Source organism: Nicotiana sylvestris, chromosome 11 (assembly GCF_000393655.2).
Source record: "Nicotiana sylvestris chromosome 11, ASM39365v2, whole genome shotgun sequence".
In the NCBI taxonomy this organism is placed as follows: Eukaryota; Viridiplantae; Streptophyta; class Magnoliopsida; order Solanales; family Solanaceae; genus Nicotiana; species Nicotiana sylvestris.
In genome coordinates this window covers 101,734,827-101,760,969 of record NC_091067.1, presented here as the reverse complement: position 1 = coordinate 101,760,969, position 26,143 = coordinate 101,734,827, and the positions used below count along the sequence as shown (strand labels likewise).

Here is a 26,143-nt window from a genome sequence, read left to right as displayed (position 1 = left end):
TGATACACAATATAAAGAAGAAAAAAACTTGATACCAAAATGTTAATTTGATTCACTAAATACATTGTAATCTAGAAGCATGGGGAGAAATTCAAAAATAGCCAGATTTACAAATGGTCATTCAAAAATAGCCACAGTTTTAAAAGTAATTCAAATTTAGCCACTTTTCATATAAAGATAAATTTGAACGAAAATACTGTTCAAAATCCGGAAATACTCCAACATAATATACTAGATTATTATCCCATGAATACTTAAAAGAAGAATGAGAACAAATTAAACAAGGTAAAATTATCTCAATTCAACATGATCTTTGTAAAATGGCAAAACATATATAGCTTGAAGTTTATGACATACATAGAATCATCCACATTTTTACATCTGCTTCTCAGGAGTATATTTTATAGAAACAGGTACATGAGCAATATTCAAGAGGCAAAAAGCTTTTCAAATTCGTAATAAGCTAAAGTCCAATCGATCGAGAAGGATGCAACTAAAAACCATAAAGCAAATGTCATAGGAATACATTTTTCTGCTACGGAAGTTGAAAGTAGCAAATAAGTAGAAACTAATTAATCCTCCATGATAAACATATAGAGTAAGAAGTTTGCGAACGAGACAAACAAATTAAAGTCAAACATAAATATTTTTTCTTCCGAGTCGCCTAATAATATCTCCTGTAGATCCCAAATTTTGCTTCACTCCTCCAACATCTAGGCCTACATTAATCGAGAATGATTTTCATTAAATAATTAGCATTTCACATATACAAAAAGAACACGAAAACAAAAAGGAACTACGTTTTTTCTGTTAATCAAGAAAAACTGATTCTTTATTATAAAGAAGGATGAAAAAAATAAATGCTTACATTGTTGCTGCTCTCAGCCAAGGTCCCATTTGGAGTATTAGGAATGTACCTAGCCCACTATATCAACAATTTTATTAGATTAGTAGCTACACATGTTATAGAAAATAAGGCAGTAAACTAATTACAAAGTTTATTATTTTAATATGAGAGTGAAACTCACATTTTTAGCTGCTGCACTGAAAGCCTCTCGGTGAGGAATCTCTGGATTTGCTGCTTTGATGCGTTGTATCTCATCCCTTTATTATAATGAAATAAATCAAGAATAATTAAAAAGAAATATTCATTATTATAGGAGTTTAACATAATCTATGAGCATAAATTACAATTAATGGAACTGAATAAGTAATAACACAAAGAAAGAGTAGACGATGTTTACTTCATGAACCGATTGTAGGCAGATGGAAGCCTGTGCTTCTTCTCAGGAGCTTCGTCCATAGTTAAAAAAAAGGTAAAAAAAACATTATTAGTTTTCTTGTAAGCAATTGAGCCAAATAGACATGAGTTAAAACTTATATACATCATCATTCTTAAAATTCTTTGACGCTATCACGTCGATTATACCTCTTGTATACCGGCTGGTTTTATTTTCAAGATTATTCATCTTATATTTTAAGGAAGCTTACCTATAGACGTAAAAAAAATTACATTGACGATGTATATTACTTAAACTCAGTAAACAAAGGAAGAAACTATAAAGGAAAAACATATATACGTTTTACAACAAAAGGTGCCTTTGGAGACGAGGGTTCACTTGAAGATGAAGATGAAGACTGGCCCTTCTTGAAATCGCTGAAGAAAGCTTGATGCTTTGACCAAAAAAGAAACATCGATCAATCTACCCTTTATAAGAATTGATCAAACCAGAAAAATGGAGATTAAAAAAAGAAGCAATATAATGTGAATAATTAATTACCTGAAGAGCGGTTTGGTGATCAAAACATTGGCCTTGAAGTGGAGGTCTTGTGCTTAAAAAGGAAAGGTTACTGCAATGCCCACATTTCACTGTCACTGTATCCAACAGCCTCTTGTATGGAATTCCAACCTATATAACAAAATCAGTATTATTCACTGACAATGTAAATAAAATTTCACTTGTTATTTGACTTATTTCACATATTATAACTATTTATAAATAATTACCTTTTAAATCACATGACAATATGTAAAAGTAGGGGGCGGGGACATGATTCATCTTGGTGTGTGCATATCATCACTAGCGTAAACACATACAATGAAGGGTGTTAAGTTGAACATCATTCATCGAAAAATTATATTGTAAAAAAGGGCAGCCCGATGCACTAGGCTCTCGCTATGCGCGGGGTATTATATTGTATGTATAAAAAATTATACTGCATGTATAAATCAAAAGTTACTTTTTATACATATATATTAAATCTTGAAAACCTTTAGCAAAATTATTGGCTTCGCCACTGCATATATCATGATCATCCATTCTTGTCAAATATCAGGTGTGATAGTATGAGTGTGTACGTGTATAATATATATATGATGAAAACAGAATATTGAAAGTGAAAATCAGAGAAATGATAGTTATAACAGTAATATATATATTGTAGCAGATATGATTTGACAAAGTAGATTTGCTCTCTTCTTGCTATATATAAAGGTCATATAAGAAGGAAACAATCACAGTAGCTTTCTTTTGAACTTTCCTAGTCTTTCTATTCTTTGCCCTATTGAAACTTGTTCAATTTACAGATAACAAGAAACATATAAGATTGATAGAGACAGTTAAACGGGCATTGCATGAAATAGAGAAATAAATACCGCAAGAACAGTGTTGCAGAAGCTGCAACGGACATAACAAAGATGTTCAGAAGATTGAACCAAATCCATGGAGTTTCTATCAGCAGCTTCCAAGTTGACACAAGAGCTAGCAGAACTAGGAGAAGAGGAAGACATATTTATATTTTGGAGTTTGAAGACTATTATATGGGCAGATAGCAATATCTAGCTAGGGTTTTGAGTTTTGTAACCAGCTGGATACTTTTTTGGAGTAGTAGGGTTATAGCAAAAGAAACAGACAGATAAAGTTGCATTCACACTTAATATATATATATATATATATATATGTGTGTGTGTGTGTGTTGGTTTAATATCAACTTTTAGTTTATCAAGTACTTGAATCTCTAACGGAATTCTTTTAAGGGTAAGTGGTAGGTCTTTTCAGAAATTTGGCTCTACCATGGCATTGCAAGAGTATCAATGTATCATCATATTGTTGAACAACATAAAGTAAAAAAAAAAAAAAAAATCAGGTTTAACTTGATTTATTAAGCTTAAATCTATGGCGTGGATGAAGTACACATTTGGTCAATATATCAAAACCTACATAAAAACCTCATAATTATAACCTTCTAGTAGGGCTTAACTTGCACAACTGCACCCAAATATATTATATTCTCACTACCCGGAAATTCCACCCTCGGGACCATGATGACTCCTAACATTTAATTTTAGGCAAGCCAATGTTAGAATAGTTTATCCGTTTTTAACAAGTAAAATTAAATGATAATAAAGAAGCCGAAATAACTTAAATAAATCTGAGGTAAAGTGCGAAAAACCATAACAATTGAAATAGCTAATACAACAATGAATTTGGTGTCACAAGTGCACGAGCTACTAGAATAATACATATAAAGGTCTGAATGCAAGTAAAGATGTCCGAATAAAGAATACAAAGCTAAATAAAGTAGAAGGGGATTTCAGGGCTGCGAACACCGAGCAGCTATAGCTCAAGTCTCCGTACTGATAGTCAACCTGAGCAATCTACTGACCACCGCTGGGACCGACTCCAAAACCTGCACAAGAAGTGCAAAGTGTAGTGTGAGTACAACTGACCCCATGTACTCTGTAAGTACCGAGCCTAACCTCGACGAAGTAGTGACGAGGCTAAGGTGGGTCTCTTACAATATCCTGTACGCAGTATACAATAATGATAGGAAAGAAAATACGGAAACAAAATAAGGCAGTTATAACTCATGAAACAACTCAATCCTCAAAGGAAACTAGTAAATGCCAAAATTACCAATCTTTGTAATCTCTTACGGACGTACCGAAAACAACACAATGCAATAAGGAATGTAAATTATAAAAACTGTTGCGGCGCACAACCCGATCCCACCGTACAATAAAATTCTCCCTTATTCCTTTATGTAATTATCATTAATAATAAATAAATATGAGTTGCGACGTGCAACCCGATCCCACCATATAATCAGAGTCAATATCATAATTCACCATTATTTCAGCATATCAATCCATCCTTATTTCACCTGTTGCGGCGCGCAACCCGATCCCACCATATCAATGTAAATTCACCCTTATTCCACCTGTTGTAGTGTACAACCCGATCCATAAATAAATCAACAAGTGCAATCAATTTAACAACCCAAATCACAAGAATCTCTACGATTAACAAATATGAAAGCTAAATTTAATAAGGGATCTCGTAACAAATCATGAAATGCTACAATTAACACTAAGCAACGAGACAAGTCAAATATATAGAAGTTAAAGGGTACAAATAAGACAATTATCAATTAAATATGAAACACATGGAAGGAAATTTACATTTAATGAATGAGAATAATAGATGACAAGTAACAAGTTAAGGCATAGAAAGCAACTAATGCACGTAACAATTAAGACATGGAACAATATAATTAATCAGGGTAGGCATGGAAACAAGTAATTGGTGGCGTATATATACTCGTAACCTTACATACACGTTGTTACACATGAAATTCAGATAGCACATAGCTCGAGGGCTCCTATTCCCTCAAATCACGGTTAGACCCAACACTTAACTCACTTCGAAATTAACTCAAAGTTCAACCCCTGTCTTTCGAACAAGCCTCCAAACCAACTAAATCTATCAAATTATTGACCATACAATTCAAAATAAGCTTTAGAAACTACTCACGAATGAAAGAGGTTCAATTTAGATCATTATTGAAAAAGTCAACATAAGTCAACCCCGGGCTCGCTTGGTCAAAACCCGAAATTCGGACCAAAATCCGATTTACCCATTTACCCCGAGTCCGGTTATGTAATTAGTTTTGAAACCCGACATCAATTTGAGGTCTAAATTCGAATTTTACAAAAATCCCTTATTCTACCCAAATCCCCAATTTCTACCATGAAAATCCTAGATTTAATGTTGAAAACTTGTGAAATGTAAAGGGTGATTGAAAGAAAGTGGATTAAGGTTACTTACCAATCAATTTACGAAGAAAAGCTCTTGGAAAAATCGCATCTATGGTATTTAGGGTTCAAAATTTGAAAGAATAAGCTAAAATCTCGTCTTTCTCTTCATTTGTCCAGGCACAGATGTTGCAATTGCGACCGCAAATGTGAAGTTTCCCCATCTCTGCTGTCATCGCAAATGCGATAGTTTTGTTCGCAATTGCGAACTTGGACTTCCGCAAATGTGACCGTTTGATCACAAATGTGAACCACTCTCCCCTAGTACCCCTTCGCAAATGCGAACTACTTGTTCGCAAATGGGAACCTGATAAAGGAAATGAAAGTTCGCAAATGCGAACATTGACCTCACAATTGCGAGATCAAAAACTGCACCAGAACTAGATTTTCACCAGCTATTTTCTTTAGTCCAAACCACTTCGAAGCTTATCCGACACTCACCCGCCCTCGGGGCTCCAAACCAAATATGCATACAAGTCCTAAAATATTATACGAACTCGCTCGCACGATCAAAACACCAAAATAATACCTAGAACTACGAATCGGATACCAAAACGAATGAAATTTTCAAAGAAACTTAAAAACTTTCATTTTTATCAACCGGGCGTCTGAATCACATCAAATTAACTCTATTTTGTACCATATTTTGCATACAAGTCATAAATATAGTAATTAACTTTTACCAAGCTCTGAAACTAAAATCCAGATCCGGTAGCAACAAAGTTAAACTTCAGTCAAACTTGAAATTTCTTTAAACCTTTAAACTTCTAATTTTCAACAAATTGCGATAAATCAAGCCAGGGACTTTCGAATTCGATTTCGGGCATGCACCTGAGTCCCAAATTATGATACAGACCCACCGAGACCATCAAAACACAAATCCGGGTCTGTTTGCTCAAAACATTGACCGAAGTCAACTCAAATGAGTTTTAAAGAACGATTCCACATTTTAATCATTTTCTCACATAAAAACCTTCCGGAAAAAGAAACGAACTACGCACGCAAATCGAGAAGGGCTAAACGGAGCTATTCTAGGTTTCGAAACACATAATTGAAGGTTAAAATTATAAATAACCTATCGGGTCATCACACATATATCATGTCAAGAAGCTATTCAAAGGTTGAATTTATTGTAATTAATTGTCTTTTCTTTAATGAGTGGAGAACATGATTTATCTTGTGACAACATTCAAATATGGGATATTATACTGTACGTTTTTCACCAAAGGTCCCTGGTAATATATGATGTGCTATGTTACTGTCTGAATAACTGCCAATGTCCTTGATTTAGGAAGAAAAGGGCAATATTGCGTATAGATGCTGATGAAAGTTAGGATTTTATCTCTTTGACTTTTAGAATCTAAATTAAGATAATTTATACATGATTTAAGTAAGCAACAGCTCGTGTCCTCTATCAAAAGGACAATGTAATTAAGCTTGAAAAATATGTAAATATATTTAATCACAAAAGGACAATACCCTGGATATGCAATAATTCTTGTAGTACTTGTCTGATTCTTTCGATTTAATTGTCTCTCCAGATTTCAACAGATACTCTTTCCATCATCTTTATATAAAGCTTTTCCCTTTGCCACTCTTATCAAATAAAAGCTTATCTAATCATCCTATACTATATTTTGTTGCTTTTGATATTTAGGGCAAATAAATATGCAGACGATATTCAAAGAGATATGCCCAGAAATCACGGTGATGTTAACGCAATAAACTTGACAATGGGCAATTAGACTGTCTAAAAAGTTAAGAACATGGAAAGTGATTTTCGTTTTTCCTAGTACTGAACTTTTCTTAACGTTAAAACATAGTGATCATTGTCAAGCAAATCTTTTCTTACCAGTTTTAAAGGTGTTCTACTATATTCCTATCATGGTTTTTTTAGCATAATCCAATTACACAAACATCTATTAGTACTAATTTCCCAAACAGGACTCAATATAATGACATTGACAACCTTTAAAAATCATCCATCTTTTCATGTTTGGCAGCTGACACTTCTTTAAAGTATTCCCTACTAAGAAATTCTCCATCAAAATTGAACTTATAATTAATTTGATTAAAGTGAGTAAATATGAATCTCTATCCTATAGGGGCCGGGTACAAAGTAATTCCAAGAAGATGAATAAAGGGATCATATGAAGAAACAAAAAGAGAAGGTAGAAATTGAAAGCATGCACGAATGGATCAATTAAACAAGTTTATGCTTATGGCTTCCCTAACATATTTAACCCCGTCTTTTCTTTTTTTCTTTTTACGTTAAAGAAAGAAAGCTGAAAATGACCAGTGCTACAATCACAAGTCACTGTCAATTGTCATAGTGATCTTTTAGCTGAGCTTAGGAGAGGGAAAGTTTTCTGTCTTTTTGTTGATGGGACTATTCCTTGTTTGCTAAACAAGGAAATTAGCTATTTCTACCTTTCATCCTCTACAGCTTTCTTTGTTAGTATAAACGACTTTCCCAAGAGACCGACCCTTTCTTTACCACTTCATACATGCAAAAATCAATGCCCCCCTTATGGCCACGAGATTCTCCCCAATTACTTCCTCCAACGTATTGCCAAATGCCAAAGCCAATCAATTCTCTTATATATGCACAAAAGTTTTAACTTTTTCTCTTCATCTTTTTTATATGTTTGCCCTTTGATTATATACGGATTTGGACATAATCATTTGATCTACGACTGCCTTCTTTGCTTACCATTTATGGAAGCTTTGATTGGACACGTCTCTCTTTAATTTGAGATTCATGTCTCCTTGGACTTTTCTGGTTCCTCGTGGGGTGTTGATTATTCAAAGGGTTCTTAACTCCAATTTATGAGGCGAATGAAGTTGAGACAACAAATAGTACCCAGTGTCTGGTAAAGTTTGGATTTTAAAGTTTTAAGAACAATAAATATTTTATTTATAAAACTATATAGGCAATCTGATTAGCAGTATTCATTCTACTAAATTACTTTTTGGATAATACTTCGCTAATCATTTATTTTTCATTTATAGAGAGAATCTGCAATTACATGTATATACGGTCGAAATCGGGCTTGTCTATTATATGACAAATCGGGCTCGGACCTTCAAAGATTGGAGATCGACCCTGAGTTCCATCGAACCAAAACACGAGGTCAGAATGCCTGTCCTTGAGAACATTGAGTCCATGATCTTAGATCCTGACCACGAACGAGCTCGAGGAAACATTATCGGTATAACCAACAGAAGACCGAAATATCCGTGACCGGTCGGGTATTACGGCAGGAATCTTGGCACGTATCAATAAGGAACCGGGAAATCAGCGAATCAGGAGATTTTTACCTTTTATAGAATTGTACATAAAATAGGACTCTCCTACTATGTAAAGGGGGTTTGATTACTTGTAAGGGTATAGTAACAATCATTCAGAAACAATATGCTGTTACACTACTAAAAAAAATTAGTTTTAGTGACAAACAAATTCTGTAGCTAAACAGAAAAATCTGTCGCTAATCTCATTTAGTGACAGATTATCAAGAAATTCTGCTAGATACGGGCGAGTTAGTGACGACGTTTGTAGCTAATTTCAGTTTTTTTTGTTGTGTTATTTTCTCTTAAAAGTTCTTATTCAACTATGTCTGACACTGAACGAAGTGCATTCTATTCAAGGGTAGCTCACCTCCCAAGGCTGTAACTGTTCAATTCGTGTGGTTTGTATTTACTTTATCATACTTTAATTCAATTGTAATTTGATTTATTGCTTTGTATCAATTTAATCCATGTGTCCTTAAAACCACTTATAAATTCAATTGTTATCCGATTTTGAGGGTAAACAGTTTGGCGCCCCCTGTGGGGCTAAGGATAATAATGGTTATTTGATACAAATTTTTCATAACACATAATATTTTACACCTGTTCTTTAAAGTGCCTCTAATTTCAGGTTAAAGCTCAAAATGTCAAACTCACAATTGGCACCCCTACCTATTGATAATGAGTCCAGTCACCATAGTGAAAATAACAACATAGTGCCCAGTAACGAGGTACCGCTCGTTGATCCTATCGAAATTCCAGTCGCGGACCCGTTGGATGCTAACTCGCATGTGGCTATTGACACAAACCTGCCTATTGACCCCGATAATATCATCTATGGTGGAGCCTAATCGACAATGCAAAATACTCAAAACAATAGAAGAGACGAGATCAATCTACGGATGATCTTCGAAATGTTACAGGCTCAACAGGCGGCGATAGCTCAGTTACAAAACCAAAGCTGCACACCGAGCAGAATTGAACCCGATCCCTCCCGGAAAATCGCCCGTAGGGAAGAATCGGTCGTAGAGGGGTCGAATGAAAACGAGTCGGGGACCAACCCCGAGATCATAAAAATGCTCGAGGAGCCGATAAAACGGATATAATTAGGGGAGAAGAAAATCGAAGAAAATGACAAAAAGGTAGAAATCTACAATTCTAAGGTCGACCAAATCCTAAGAGCGCCGCCGATACTAAAAGGCTCGGATTCCAAGAAGTTCTTACAAAAACCTTTCCCTCCGAGTGCATCTCCAAAACCGATCCCTAAAAAACTGCATGCCCAACATCCTAAGCACAACGGAACGACCGACCCAAACGAGCATGTCACTTCCTATACATGCCATCAAAGGGAAAGACTTGGAGGATGATGAGATCGAGTCTTTCTTCTTGAAGATATTTGGAGAGACCCTATCAAAGGGAGGTATGATATGGTGTCACAACTTACCTCTTAATTCTACTGACTCATTTTCTATGCTTGCAGACTCTTTCGTGAAAGCACATGTTGGGGCTATCAAGGTCGAAACCAGGAAGTCGGACCTTTTCAAAGCAAGACAGAAGGAGAATGAAATGTTCAAGGAGTTCGGATCCTAGATTCAAATGGAACGGATGGATCTACCATCGGTCCCTGAATTAGGCCATTCAAGCTTTCACTCAAGGACTCAATGGTCGAAGATCGATGACTACACAGCAGTTGAAGCAGACTCTGATAGAGTATCCGACTGTTACTTGGGATAATGTGCATAATCGATATCCATCGAAAATCAAAGTTGAAGATGATCAACTTGGGGATCCTTCCAGGTTCGTTTATCCTGTTAGACCCATCGATAGTAAAGAGAGATATCGACCGTGAACCAAGGTCAAACAAGGAGCGATTCCAACCATACAATGGAGATCAAAGAAGCATTGGGTCCCGACGAAATTCTATGCGAAAAGATAGAAAAAATGATCGAGGTCAGAGCAACGGGGGACTTATGGGCAAGAACGATTTTGATTGGCCTATCGGGCCTAAAGAAACACCAAGGTTATCATAATATAACTTTAATGTTGATGTTGTTGTCCTTGTATCAGCTATCAGACGCATCAAGGACTCCAAATGGCCTCGACCTCTATAATTTGACTCAGCCCAAAGGGATCCTAACCAGATGAGCAAATATCATGGAACTCACGGTCATAGAACAGAGGATTGCTGACAGTTGAGAAAGGAGGTGGCCCGGTTATTCAACAAAGGGCATCTTCAAGAATTCCTAAGCGACCGAGCCAAGAATTATTTTAGAAATAGGGATTCTAATAAACAGACCGAACAAGAAGAACCTCTACACATCATTAACATGATCATTGGTGGGGTCAATGTTCCTCAAGTGCCGATGTTAAAACGCACCAAAGTATCTATCACAAGGGAAAAATGGACTCGAGATTACATACTAGAAGGAACGTTGTCTTTCAACGATGAGGATGCATAAGGGATCGTGCAGCCCCATAATGATGCACTGGTAATATTTGTATTCATAAATAAATCTCTAGTTAAGCGTGTGTTAATTGATCCAGGTAGATCGGCCAACATCATCCTATCGAGGGTCGTAGAACAGCTCGGCCTACAAGATCAAATCGTGCCTGTAGTTAGAGTTCTAAATAGATTCAACATGGCATGTGAAACCACTAAGGGAGAGATAACATTACAGTGAATGCCGCCGGGACCATTCATGAAACCAAGTTTTATGTGAGCGAAGGAGACATGAGGTACAACACCCTGTTCGGGAGGCCATGGATCCACAACATGAAGGCACTGCCCTCGACTCTTCACCAAGTGTTAAAATTCCTAACACCAGATGGGGATTAAAATAATCTACGGGGAATAACCATCAACAAAGGAAATGTTTGTTGTCGAAGAAGGGATTCCGATATCAACACTCGCAACATCAAATTAACCAAGTTCGGATACAAAGCAAGAGACTAAATAGCAATTACCGACACCGGCCACAATCCAATCGGATAAATAGGGGACGGATGAAGATGATGATTACGGGGTTCTCAGATCTTTTATAGTCCCTGATGATTCCAATGCCACTAAATCAGTTGTCGAGGAGTTGGAATAGGTCATATTGGTTAAGCATCTACCCATTCGGAAGGTATACCTGTACACGGGGTTAACTCCCAAGCTCAGGAAAAAACTCATTCAATTTCTTATAGCTAACATAGATTGTTTTGCTTGGTCCCATCTTGATATGATCGGGATCCCACTAGAGATAACCACTCACAAGCTAATCCTGGACCCGAAATTCCACCCGATCAAGAAGAAGAGGAGACCCCAGTCCGAGGTCAAACATGTTTTCATCAAGGATGAGGTATCTAAACTCCTTAAAATAGGGTCTATTCGAGAGGTTAAATACTCGGAGTGGTTAGCAAACATAGTGGTAGTCCCTAAAAAGGAAATAAATTAAGAATGTGTGTAGAATATAAGGATTTGGGTAAGGCGTGTCCCAAGGGCTATTTCCCTTTGCGCAACATCGATTGCATGATCGATGCCACAGCCGGCCACAAGATCCTCAGTTTTCTCTATGCCTATTCTGGGTACAACCAAATACTGATGAACCCGGATGATCAAGAGAAAACCTCCTTCATCACTAAATACGACACATATTGTTGTAACGTGATGCCATTCGGACTAAAAAAATGCTAGTGCCACTTATCAACACTTAGTAAACTGGATGTTCGAGGAACAAATAGGAAAATCAATGGAGGTTTACATTGACGATATGCTGGTTAAGTCCCTACGAGCAGAGGACCATTTAAAACATTTGCAGGAAACCTTCAGCATATTGAAAAAGTACAATATGAAGCTGAACCTGGAGAAGTGTGCGTTTGGAGTCGGATCAAGTAAATTCTTCGGGTTCATGGTATCCAACCGGGAATCGAGATCAACCCAGAAAAGATCAAATCCATCGAAGATATCACAGTGGTGGACAATGTAAAGGTCGTGCAAAGGTTAACCGGGCGCAAAGCTGCCCTGGGGATATTCATCTCAAGGACCTCCGATAAGAGCCACCGATTATTCTCGCTATTAAAGAAGAAGAACAACTTTTTATGGGCCCCGAAATTCTAAAGGGCATTGGAGGAACTCAAACAATATCTATCGTGCCCACCACTACTTCACACACCAAAGGCAGACAAACGATTATGTCTGTACTGAGTAGTATCGGAGATAGCGGTAAGTGGAGTCCTGGTCCGGGAAGAGAAAGGTAGGCAATTTATAATTTACTATGTTAGCAGGACTTTGGGTGAGGCCGAAACTAGGTACCCTTACCTAGAAAATTTGGCGTTCTCTTTGCTAAGCGTCTCTAGGAAACTGAAACTATATTTTTAGTGCAATTCTATATGTGTTATGACTACTTACCCATTTAGAAATATAATGCATAAACTTGAACTCTTGGGATGATTGGACAAATGGGCTGTGGAAATCAGTGGGTACGATATTGAATATCGACTCCGAACAACTATTAATCTTAAATTTTGGCAAATTTCATGGCCGACTTTACGCTAGCCCTAATACCCTAAGGTCGAAAAAGAGTTGTTGGTAAACTCGGAACGTCTTTAGGAATCTGGACCCTCTTTATGGACAGTGCCTCAAATGCAAAAGGGTCCAGACTTAGCATCATGTTGAATCCACCAAAATGCGATGTAGTTAGACAATCTATTAGGACTGTGAAATTGACTAACAACGAGGCCGAAAATGAGGTCATGATTGCAAGTCTCGGACTAGCCAAAAGCTTAGGGGCGTGGGTGATCAAAGATAAGTGCAACTCTCTCCTCGTGGTAAACTAAGCTAATGGGACATTCGAGGCCAGAGAAGAACGAATGCAAATGTACATGGAAAAGTTGCAGGTAACATTACATCGGTTCAAGGAATGGACTTTGCAACACGTACCTCGGGATCAAAACAACGAGGCATATGCCTTTGCAAACTTCGGGTCGTCGATCGAGGATGACGAGCTCAGATCGGGGGCAGTCGTACAACTCATGAGATCGGTAGTGGAAGAAGGTCACGCCGAGATAAATTCTACAAGCTTGACTTGGGATTGGAGAAACAAATATGTAGAATATCTGAAGACTGGGAAACTGCCCTCAGGTCCTAAAGAATTGAGGGCCCTGAGTACAAAGGAAGCACGGTTTAGCTTGTCCGAAGATGGAACCCTATTTAGAAGAACATTCGATGGCCCACTAGTGATATGTCTAGGACCAGGAGATACCAAGTACATTCTAAGGGAATTTCATGAGAGCACCTGCGGAAATCATTTAGGCACCGAATCATTGGTTCGAAAGGTGGTTAGAGCCGGCTACTACTGGATTGACATGGAAAAGGACGTGAAGGAGTTCGTACGAAAATGTGATGAATTCCAAAGACATGCTCCAATGATTCACCAACTTGGGGAGCTGCTGCATTCAGTTTTATCACCATGACCGTTGATGAAGTAAGGAATGGACATCGTTGGCCCCCATCCATTGGCACCCGGTAAGGCTAAATTTATATTGTTTATGACTGACTATTTTTTTAAGTGGGGTGAAAGCCCAAGCATACGAGAAGGTCAGGGAGATGGAAGTCATCGATTTCATTTGGGACCACATCATATGCTAGTTCGGCATGCCGATCGAGATCATGTGCAACAACAGGTTACAATTCATCAGCAATAAAGTTACCAAGTATCTCGAAGACGATAAGATCAAAAGGATCCTATCAACACCTTATCACCCTAGTGGGAACAGACAAGCAAAATCGACCAACAAGACCATACTCCAAAACCTCAAAAAGAGGTTAACCGACGCCAAAGGAAAATGGAAGGAAATCCTGCCCAAAGTCTTATGGGCATACTGTACGACCTCGAAGACTAGTACCGGGGCCACCCCATTCTCATTGGTTTACAGCCGAAACTTTAACACCGTCCGAAGTTGGAGAACCAAGATTCAGGTTCCGATACACAACCAAAGAATTGAATGGCGAGCCATGAGTACGAGACTAGAACTATTAGATGAGAGGCGAGAAATCGCCCTTGTCCGGTTGGCCGTCCAAAAATAGCGGATCGAGAGATATTACAACCGAAGGACCAACCTTCGACATTTCAACATCGGGGATTTGGTGTTAAGAAGGGTCACACTAAGCACCCGAAATCCGAATGAGGGGAAGCTAGGGCCAAACTAGGAAGGGCCGTACCAAATTCTCGAGATCACCAAAAAAGGATCGTACAAACTCGGGGCAATGAACAGTGAACGACTACCAAATAACCGAAACATAACTCACTTGAAGCGATACTACTGCTAAGGTATGACCCCGTTCATTCATGTTTACTTACTTTTGAACTAATACTTGCAGGTAACCAACAAGTAGCGGTACAAATTTTTAAGTCTGAAAGCATGCGTTGCACTCTTTTCCCCTTAAACCGGTATTGTCCCAAATGGGTTTTTCGGCAAGGTTTTTAACGAGGAAACAATGGATCGTGCTAACTTAGAATAGAAGGTCGCTCGTAAATTGGTGTAAAAAATCGCATCAACAGTATCTGAGGCTTCTCTCTATGATCAACCTCGAATACTGAGGTCATTACCCTCGGATATCGACTTTAGCAAGGAAAGAAACTTTGTGATTGAAGGGTCTCAATTGATAGGATTTATTGTAAGGGCCAAACGGTCAAATAAACCGTGCCTACATAGACTGCTTGAGTCCTAGCACAAAGCATGTATAACTATTATCCACAAGCATAAAAAAGTCTCTTCCTTGCGGATAAATATCCCGTCCTTTAAAATTTTTCTTGCATTTCTCAAGGAATTTCCTGCATTCTATCCCCTAAAGGTATCGAGCCCAAGGGCCACCTTAGTCCGAGTTTGAATAATCACTCTACCTCAGGGAGTACCGTCCAAAAAGAAACTCGAACGATCTGAGATATTAAAGCTCGGGGGCACAAGACCTATTAGGCAATGACTGAATTTTAAAGGCTACTACCATCTCCACTCGGGGGTTATTATTTTAGGCAAGCCCAGATAACTCGGTATAACAAGCCCATTGGGTGACACCCGAACTAAAAAGGCTACAGCCATATTAACACGGATTGGAGACGTTTGAGACCCATAACAAAAATAACAAGGCCTTAAAATTTCTTAACCAGTTCTAAAGGATACCCTCGACAAACTATAATCTAAAAAAGTATAAGTACTTTGGGGGAAAATTTCCGATCATACCAAACCCCGACGATGCCTTAAACAAAATAATGTTAAAGGAAAGGCTTATTCGAACCTCCGAACATAACCTAACTATTTCGTGCTAAGGCATTTTAATCTTTACAAACATAAATAATAAAGTAAAGGAAAAACTCATAAAGCTGAAGGGAAAAGAGCCTTATATACATATGAAAATATTTTTACGAGAGCCAAAACGACCTCGATACAAATTTTTACAAAGGCCAAACAACCTCAACAAAAAGAAAAATACACAAGTACAAAGATACAAAAAACAAAGAAAAAATGTACAAGGCATTTAGACGGCCTGGTCTTCACCGGAGCCCCCCTCATCACCAGGACCTTCGGGGTCTCTTCCACCCCCAGACTTGCCCAAATCTTCAAAATCTTCATCATCTGTGGGATAGGCCAAGTTTTTGGCCTCAATTTTGAGCTCCATGGCACTCTGAATCTCAACCGATAAGTCGAAACCCCGAGCATGAATTTCTTCAAGGGCCTCCCTTTGAGATTTCCGCTTCGTATGATCGATGATATCATTCGCTTCGGCATCGGCCTTATAAACGGCCACCATCTCATCGACATCGACTTTAACCACCTAGGCCTCCTACTTGGCCGTTTCAAGCTCCTTTGATAGATTTTCTTGATAGGAGATGGCCAAACTCAGTTGAGCCTAAAGCTCCGCAATCTTTTTGGCCTACACCAGGGCCTTTTCCTTTATAGCTTGAAGCTGGACCTCAGCCGAAGCCAGTTATGCTCGGGCAGTTTCCTTTTCCAAGGCCAAGCAGTCCATGTCACTTTTCCATTCTTCGGCATCAACCTTTACCACATCCATCTATGCCTGGAGCTGCTCGATCCGATCAAGCTTCTGTTGTACCTGCGGGTTCAGACCATTAGTCACCGTGTCCAACTCATCATCACTAACCTCAAATACTCTTCTTACCTGCTCGACCAGGTCGGTATGCTCTTTTCGAGCCACATCTAGCTCAGCTCGGATGCTCTTAGACTCCCCTTAACGTTGCTCGCTAAGAAGTTTGTAAGCATCTCTCTTCTAAGTAAGCCCTCGAATCTCGGACTCATATTGGTTTAACTCTTCTTGATACCAGAGAAAAGTCTCTTGATGAAACACCGAGGCCTACAAACATAGAGAAAATATTCATTATCATCTATAAATTGATCTAAGTACAAATTAGAAGTCATCAAGAGGTATCTAAAGTTACCCGTTTTAACGGTTGTTGAGCTTCATTGAACAAGCAGGGCGCTTCCACCTCATTCATCTTCCTTTGGTCTTCCTTTGTCACCAAGCATCGAAGATAACTGGCCACCCCTACGGGGGCAAAAAGGACCTGGGCATCATATAGAATCGAGATAATGATCGATTGCTTCCGGTTAGGATCCACGCATGAAGCAGGGAACCGGTTGATTAGTTTCGGGCTATAGGAAGGCTCGTTTGTTCCCGAAGATGGACTCTTCCTCGGCACCTCTAAGTCATACAATCCGATGACATCCTCCGTGGCGGTAGAATCCATGCCATAAAAAAGCCGCAGAAAGGGTCGTCCGCTCCATCGGCCCCCTCGTTAGGGCGAGGTTTCACTGTTTGAGCCTTGTTAAACATGGACTTAGTGAATGAAGGAGACTCAGAGAGGTCTCTCACTCCGAGTGCATCTTTCGGGGCATTTCCAACCGCCCGAGAAGCACCAGCCACGGCTTTCTCATCGACCTCCCTAACTTGAGCCAAAATGGCCTTGTCCCTATTTGGTTTGGAAGCCCCGACCATAGGCTCCTCAACAGCCTCCCAGGTTTGAGGCAGATCGGCCTCTCCTCTCTCTGGTTCAAAGGCTCTTTGTCCCTCGAACTGCGACCGCACGTGGGCTACCAGTTCAGAGGCTTCTTCTTCTTCTTCTTCTTCTTCTTCTTCTTCTTCTTCTTCTTCTTCTTCTTCTTCTTCTTCTTCTTCTGACACGTCTCTCAACTAGTGGAGTGAGTCCGGTGAGGGCATTCGAGCGCTAGTATTTTCTGTAGGCTTGCGCACTAGCTTTCTTTTTGTTTTCTTCTTCTCTGAGCTTGGAGAAATCGGAGCCCTTTTTCTCTTCTTTTCATCACCCTGTCTCGGAAAAGGGGAATCGGCAGGGCAATCCTCGTCACTGGATGGAGGCCTCATCATGACGTCCTTGGATAAACCTGCAAAGGGAAACAGAACAGATAAGAACCTATCAACAAAAAAAAGGATCCAAGTATTACTCACTTAGGAAAGGAATCTCACCATGAGAATAAGCCGCCCATGGTCCTTCAAAAGTTCGCTCCATGCGCGCTCAAAATAAGGTTTTTGTGACACAATGCCCTCAACCTACCCCTTGAGTCGAGGGGTTGCATTTGGGACCTGAGAAACAACTGCACCACCACCAAGCACCGATAAGAAAGAAGGAAATGAGAGTAAAATAAAATTTTGGAAAAAAGATATTTTACTTGCGTTTCGTGTTCGACTTCTCGGGGAACGACATGCACTCTACTAGGATCAGGTCCGAGGTCCTCACTTGGCAAGACGGTCTAGCAAACCTCGATCTCAATCTTTATCAATTCTCGAGAATGGGGCTCTACTAGCCCGGTGCACGAGTTTGATCAGTTCCCCCTAAAAGAGTCGGGGACTGTATAGGCGCATAAGGTGGTCAATGGTGATCGAGCATCCGTCAATCTTTCTCATGAAGAACTGGAGAAGGATGATGATCCTATAGAATGAAGGGTGAATCTGGCCAAGGCACACCTAGTACCTTTTGCAGAAATCGATGATTACTAGGTCCAACGGACCCAACGTAAAGGGATAAGTGTAAACACTTAAGTATCCCTTGATGTGGGTAGTGATATGTTCATGGGGCCCGGGAACCACCACGTCTTTGTCGATCTAGTTGCAATCCTTTTTGACCATGGGGAGAATTTCTTCGGTGATCGAGCAGATGTACCTCGAGATCTTCTCACACCGGCCCGGTTCGGGTGAATATTTTTCAACCTTAAAATTGGTGGTTACCGAGCACTCACCAGGAATGAACGTGCTCAGAGGAGGTTTCGCTGTTGGTTCCTCACCGACCGACCGCGATGTAGAAAGAGTTTCTTTTTGGGGAATTGTTTCCGAAGTTTTTGCCATTTCTTCTTAAATGGAGGGAAAGATATGGGAAAAAAGAAAGTTAAAAAGATACACTTGATGTTTTGAAATGAAGACGAGCGAAAGTTCTTACAAAGATCTCAAGAAACCAGGATACAAGTGCAAGAAAATATAGAGATTTCTAAGGAACAAAAGTAGAGAAGTTTTAGATGTAAAGTTTGAATAATTGAAGAAGGGGGTATTTATAGCTTTCAAATGACGGTTCAAATCCAGGAGTGGTCGACTAGCAACTGACAAGCATTTAATGATATTAAGACGTGACTGACAAGACGTTTCGTTCATTTCGTCGTTTCTGATGCAGAGCATCAAGTTGAGAATCGGAAGCTCATATCGTTTCCTAATGTTTACTCTCTGAAAAAACGAGGGTATTATCTGTATACATTCGAAATCGGGCTCTTCTATTACATGACAGATCGGGATCGGATCCTGAGGGATTGGAGATCGGCCCCGAGTTCCATCAAACCAGAACACTAGGTCAGAATGCCTGTCCTTGAGAACATTGAGTCCATAATTTCGGAATCGACCCTGACCACGAACGAGCTCGAGGAAACATGATCGGTATAACCAACAGAAGACCGAAATAATAGAAGGAAGAAATATCCGTGACCCGTTGGGTATTACGACGGAAATCTCGGCACGTATCAATAAGGAATTGGCAGATTATCGAATCAGGAGATTTTTACCTTTTATAGAATTGTACATAAAATAGGACTCCCCTGCTATATAAAGGGAGTTTGATTACTTGTAAAGACATGGTAACAATCATTCAAAAACAATGTACTGTTATTTTCTCTTAAAAGTTGTTTTTCAACTGTGTTTTGACACTGATCGAACTGCATTGGTTCAAGGGTGGCTCGCCTCCCAAGGTTGTAACTGTTCAATTCGTGTGGTTTGAATTTACTTTATCATACTTTATTTCAATTGTAATTTAATTTATCGCTTTGTGTCAATTTAATCCATGTATCCCTAATACCAAATACAAATTTAATTATTATCTGATTTTGAGGGTAAACAACATGCAACATCATTTAGTTTTTGTTTCTTTTTTCCATTTATTCTTTGAGATGGGGCTAACTCAGAAATAGTGGGAAACAAGATATAAAAAGAAAAACTTTTGTTGAGATAACTGATATTTTGTGTCTAGTCATATGTTTGGCCAAGCTTCTCCGTGACAAAAAAAACTTTCTTTTTACAATTAAAAAAAATTAAAGTTGAAGTTTTTGACCAAGCTTTCACAAGAAAAAAATAATTTTGAGTAGAAGCAAAAATAATTTTTAGAAGCAGAAAAAGTAGCTTCTCCCTAGAAGTACTTTTTTGAAAAGTAGTTTTGAAAAAAATACACTTAGAAGCATTTTTTAGAAGCTTACCAAACAGTAATTGTTGCTGAAAAGTACTTTTTAAATTAATTTGTTAAATACAAACTGATTCTCACCAAAAATACTATTTAAAAAGATAAAAAAAGTACTTTTCAAAATAAGCTGATTTTAGAAGCTTGATTAAACAAGATATAAAAGATGTAGAGTGAAGTTGCAATTAGTACGGTGCAATTCGAATTCCAATCGGGATGGTGGAGAAAACTTCCGATGAGACAAGTATCGATCCCTATACAAATGATTTGAGGAAATTGACAAGGAAAGTGACTCATATGTTTAAGTTTCAAATCGCAAGTATTTTCCTCGTGAAATTATTGTTTTATCTTACGTAATTATTACCAATCCGAAAGAAACTTATTTAAGTAAAAGGTCCTCAACCAAAAGAACAACTATAAATATTTGATAAGGACGCAACCTAACATTTTCTCCTAACTTGCCTAATTTGCATTATTGCATATATGGCTAAGCCTTTACGGATTCTGAAGTCATATATGGCTAGACTTGGTTTGTGTTTGCATTAGGGCAGTAGGAGACAATATATTTTGATTAATATTTTTGTTTTAGTTTTGGGGCATTTGCATTTATACCCGTTTTTTGTGTCACATTTTAATTTGTGTCCGCTTTGCAAAAAAATTTGCAAGCGTATTCGTTTTTTCGCATAACTTCAGCACACGGGGCTGAAGTAACAAAGGCAATCACGCAAAACTTCAACATTCTAGTAGCCGGGCCTGAAGTTCAGCTCTAGAGCTGAAGTTTTTGTTTTGTAACTGGCGAACTTCAGCTCTAGAGCTGAAGTTTTTGTGTTGTAACTAGGAAACTTCAACTCTAGAGCTAAAGTTTTTGTGGAGCTGAAGTTTTCGTATTGTAACTGGGGAATCCCACTATCAAGATGTTCTAGTTTTTGATAACTCACCCAACTTTAGTTTACTGTTATTTGATTTTATGTAATCGGATCCATCGTTCAGTTCCATCTACTGTGTACTCTGTTAACTTTCATGTTTTAAATATATCAAGAGCTACGTTTCATTGCTAAAAACTCAAAAGAGAAAAGAAAAAGAAGAACAAACTCCATGTGCATAGGAAAGAATGAATTTGAAACTTACTGTTAAAGGCTGAGTTCCTTGCGCAGAAACATTCACGGTATCAAGTAAATTTTCAGTAATAGATGACGGAGTTGTGTTTCTAGACAATGAGGAAACTGGGTTGTAATGTTATAATAATCCAAATGGAAGTCCTCAGTATATTTGCTTTAGCTTCATTAATCAAAGAGAGCAATGTTGAAGTTATCGTTGTAGAAGAAGAAAAAAGAAAATGAAGGAGGAGAAGGGGGAGGAGAAAGAGAGCTGAAATTGTTTTAAAAGTGGGTACAAGTTAAAAATTTTAAGAAAAAAAATAAATGTAGGTTAAATGGGAGCGACCAAATAGGCACCCCATGCAATTTTTACTTAGTTTTGTCATCAATGATCGACCCAAAGTCTTAAACGTCTTATCAAACACAATCTATATAGATTATTAGGGAAATGAGTGGCCATTCTACACATACACTTACAAATTTTATATTAAAGCCATGAAAATTAAGTTACAAATTGTAACATGGTATACACAATAACGAACTTACATAAGATAACACCCTATTATAAACCCGTCAATGTTATTAAATAAGGTTATTCGTAATTATCTTCTAAATTATCGGACTGTGTAAATATTTAATTTTTTATATTATTAGAATCTAGAACTTAAATTCTTTCAATAGGATTTAAGTTAATTATATGCACAAAATAATTTTTTTACACTATCGGTACAATTTTAGCCCCGGCAAAGAGGTGTGAGAGATTATACTTAGTGGGTCTTAGAAGAGATAGAGATAGGCCAAAAAAGTATTGGAGATAGTTGATTATGCAAGATATGACTTTGCTTCAGCTAACCGAAGACATGACCCTTAATAGGAAGGTGTGAAGGTCGAGGATTAATGTTGTATGTTAATAGGTAGTTGTGCGGGTTTTCGGACATTTGCTTATTTTATATCTTTTCTCATTTTTTCTCGTGTCGAGGGTCTACTCAAAATAGCCTCTCTATATCCATTGTAGGGGTAAAGTTTGCGTATTATTTACCCTCCCCAATCCCGAGTTGTGGGATTATACTGGTTTTTTATTGTTATACACTTACAATTAACTTGTTATAGGTTTTATGTACGAGAATTATGTCTTACTTATTTTTTTTCACTCCTTACCTATTTTCCCTTGATAAGTTATGGAAATTAAAATGATAAAATTATGCCAAGATAATACTAAGGAAAGAGTTCTCAAGTCATCTTTGGACGAGATGGCCCAAGAAGTAGCAAAGTCTGTGATCAAAAAGTTCACGAGCGTAGTCGAGATGTCAAGAAGGGTCGAGGTCGAGTACCATTGATAGAGCAGTAACGACTAGTTTCAAGATAGGATATTAAAGAGAATATTCTAGTAGATATTCTCTGTACTTGTACTATTAGAGTTTCTTAGGAATATGTCCCATATAAATAGAAAAAGAGACAATGATAGGGGCAGGTAATATTCATTTTTGTAAAGAAGACATTTTGACTAAGAGATTCGGCTCTCACTTGTTAAGATACAAATATCACCGTTTCACTGAGATTGTTGTCCATACTTTTTCATCAGATCCGAGAATAACTCGAATATTTAAGGATTTTGTCTATCACTCATTGTCAGGAGAAAGATCCACTTATTCCATCATTTATTAGGTGAATCATTCCTCATATTTACTTGAATGTCATTTATTGTTATTCATTATTATTAAATGCTACATTATTACTTCTGATTTATAGGGTATTTATTGCATGTTATTACTGTTACTCGGTCAGACCTACGCAACATTTATTGCTTCTTTAAAAACTCTACCTATGGATATTATTGTTAGCTGAGATTAACCCTTATTTACATAAATTTAATTATTTGAACCAAGATATATATTTTTTGGTCAAACAATTTGGCGCAGTCTGTTAGGATTTCTTAGTTAAATTTTAGTTTCCTCTAGATCTACAACTAATACAGGTCACTAATGTCAACAAGCCCAAGATCTCCTTTCTTTATGTATATAAACCCTACATGGCAGGTAACCGAGAAGAAAGGATGAGAATAACAAGTGACTTCCCAACCAACCTCATGAATATCATCAACGAAAGCTGTGAAACGACAGGTGAGGATTCGACACCCAGTGCGTCCCCTAGGCGAGATGGGTCACTGCCCCTACACTGCAGCATAACAAAATCCCATGGTAAAGGAGCCTCCACATATATAGAGGAAGTGATGCCTCCAACTGTAAAAAAAACTCCTCGAAGCGTGGCTAACTGACACACTAACAAGCACCCTTAACAAGCCTGCTCCAGGCATGACTGCAGAAACTGCAAGGACTTGCACGATACAACAAATAGATGAGCAATGCAACCAAACCTTTCCTCCAATGACAGGTGTTACTCACAATGTCATTGATAGTGCAGTTGACAACGCCCTTGCAGCCATTCTAAAAAGGATGGAAGAAATGGAGAATGGAAACAAGGCGCTCCGAGATCAAATGAAAGAACACTAAGAAAGGGTCAATAAAATATCGAGCGCTCCTAAGCTGTAACCGAAGAGGGACGCTGGCCAGTTCATCGAGCAGCCGTAAAGTGACGATGCAGCCCTACATACCATACTAAATACCTTCAAAATGCCACCCTACCTCAGGATATATGACAGCACGACCTACCCTGAAGATCATGTGACTCATTATGTCACCGCCGGGAAAGGCAATGATATCACCAAAGAACAAGTATCTTCCGTTTGCTGAAGAAGTTTGGTGAAACCCTCATAGAATAGGCATTAACATGGTATTCACAGCTACCAACACGCTCCATAGAAACTTCCAAAGAAATGGCTGATAGGTTCGTAACGGCCCATGCTGGAGCCAAGAAGGCCGAGGTAAGGGTGAATAACATATTTGCTATTAAATAGACCCCGGAAGAGGGACTGAGGGACATCCTTTCCTAGTTCAACCGAGTAAGGATGACTCTGCCAAACGTATCCGAAGGGATGGTTGTCATAGCCTTCCAGAACGGGCTAGGTAAAGATGGTTCAAGAGCAACTAGGAAACTATTGAATTGGTTGATGAAGTATCACCAACCACTTGGGACAAAATCCACAATGCTTATTGTGCCGAGGTATGACCAGATGAGGACGACCTCAATGGACCAACTCACAAGTCAAATCCAGAAAAGATTGAAGAGACAACGCTAGAAGAGATCATGCAATTTTACGATCTAACTGGGAACGACATCATCCATATGTCAGAACGGCCACCGCGCCCTCCCCCACTACGATGAAGGCTAGTCCAGACCAAGGACAGGAACTCATCAGATCAAAAGAGGTATGCCACCATTATTATCTACTCACAATTTTAGTGTGTCACTTACAGAGATAGTCTACGCTCTGAAGAAGCTCGGACCAAAAGTAAAGTGGCCACCGAAGATGAGGTTGGACCCGAACACCAGAAAGTCCGACGCCCTCTGCAAGTTCCACCAGGAATGAGGGCACAAAACTGAAGATTGCATCGCCCAAAGGCAGAAAGTCGTAAACATGTTACGACAAGGGCACCTTAAAGAACTCTAAGTGATAGGGGAAGAACCAATTTTGCTAGAGGACGCGAACACCATGGACCGCCAAAGCCACCCTCACCAGCTCGTACCATCAACATGATCATGGGTGGTGGCGATGACATCTCCATCAACAGCGTGAAGTTCACCATTACCCACAAACTCAAGCGATCTATCACCCGTGAACGATACGACAAACTCAAAGAAAGTATCATATTCGACAAGTCGGATACCGACGGTTTGACCTTTCCTCATAATGATGCCCTCGTTGTTACTTTACGTATTTTAGATACCGATGTTAAATGCATTATGGTAGATGACGGGAGCGGTGCGTGCACTATCCATGCCCGAGTACTTACCCAAATGAGAATCGAAGATAAGATAGTGCCGATCTGTACATGCTAACTAGTTATAATAATGCAGTTGAATGGACATCCGGCAAAATTACACTTTCCGTTTTGGCCGGCAGCATAACTATGGAGACAACGTTCCACATCATAGACCAGTCCATCGCATACAATGCCATAGTGGGGCGACCGTGGATACACCATATGAAGGTTGAACCCTCCAGCTTATACCAAGTCATCAAATTCCCAACTCCATGGGAAATATTCAGTATACGAGGAGAACATCATACATCCCGGTAATGCTACCACATTGCCTTAGATAGAACGGCCACCCAACAAAGAAAGGATAAAGAAAAGAGGCATAAAAATTAGCAGGGTCGAGGTCGAAGCGCGATGAGCCCGGGGACAATATCAAAGACCCCTACATGGTCGAAGCTGCAGGATCGACCATAGAAGACCTCGACCCATTAAATTGGACCTCAACAACCATAGCAATAAGGTGAATATCGGTTGCAAACTCCAAGAAACATGTAAATTTAGTTAATTCTTAATAACTAACGTAGATTTGTTCGCTTTCAACCATGCAAATATGCCTGGCATCCCAAAGGAAATCGATATGCACAAATAAAATGTCGACCCATTCCACCCCCAATAAGACATGTTAGGCGTAATTCAACTCCGCAATTAATGACGTAGTGCACGAGGAGGTGGAAAAACTATTAGAAAGTGATTCCATCAGGGAGTCGAAGTACACAAAGTGGGTCGCCAACGTATTAATGGTTAAAAAGAAGAATGGGAAATGGAGGATGTGTGTGGATTTCACAGAATTGAACAAAGCATATCCAAAGGATTCATTCTCGTTGCCTCATATCGATCAACTCATCGATGCAACGGCTGGGCATGAACTGCTAAGTTTCCTGGACACTTACTCAGGCTATAATTAGATCCTCATGGAAGAGGAAGATCAGGAAAAAACCACGTTCATCACCTACCAAGGAACGTATTCTTACAGGTTCATGCCTTTTGGACTAAAGAACGCAAGGG

At 38.8% G+C, this 26,143-nt stretch overlaps 1 protein-coding gene across 1 annotated transcript; it reads right to left on the bottom strand.

Annotated features, from left to right (window-relative positions):
* Nucleotides 1-310: 310 nt before the first annotated feature.
* On the bottom strand, nt 311-2,921 carry LOC104243508 (protein CRABS CLAW). The gene is made up of 7 exons (XM_009798703.2): nt 2,657-2,921; nt 1,782-1,910; nt 1,581-1,674; nt 1,245-1,293; nt 1,029-1,104; nt 869-925; nt 311-719 (listed from the first exon to the last, which is right to left on the bottom strand). Exons 1-7 carry the CDS (start codon nt 2,789-2,791, stop codon nt 714-716), a joined length of 546 nt encoding a protein of 181 aa, XP_009797005.1. The 5' UTR covers nt 2,792-2,921; the 3' UTR covers nt 311-713.
* Between the last annotated feature and the right edge of the window lie 23,222 nt (nt 2,922-26,143).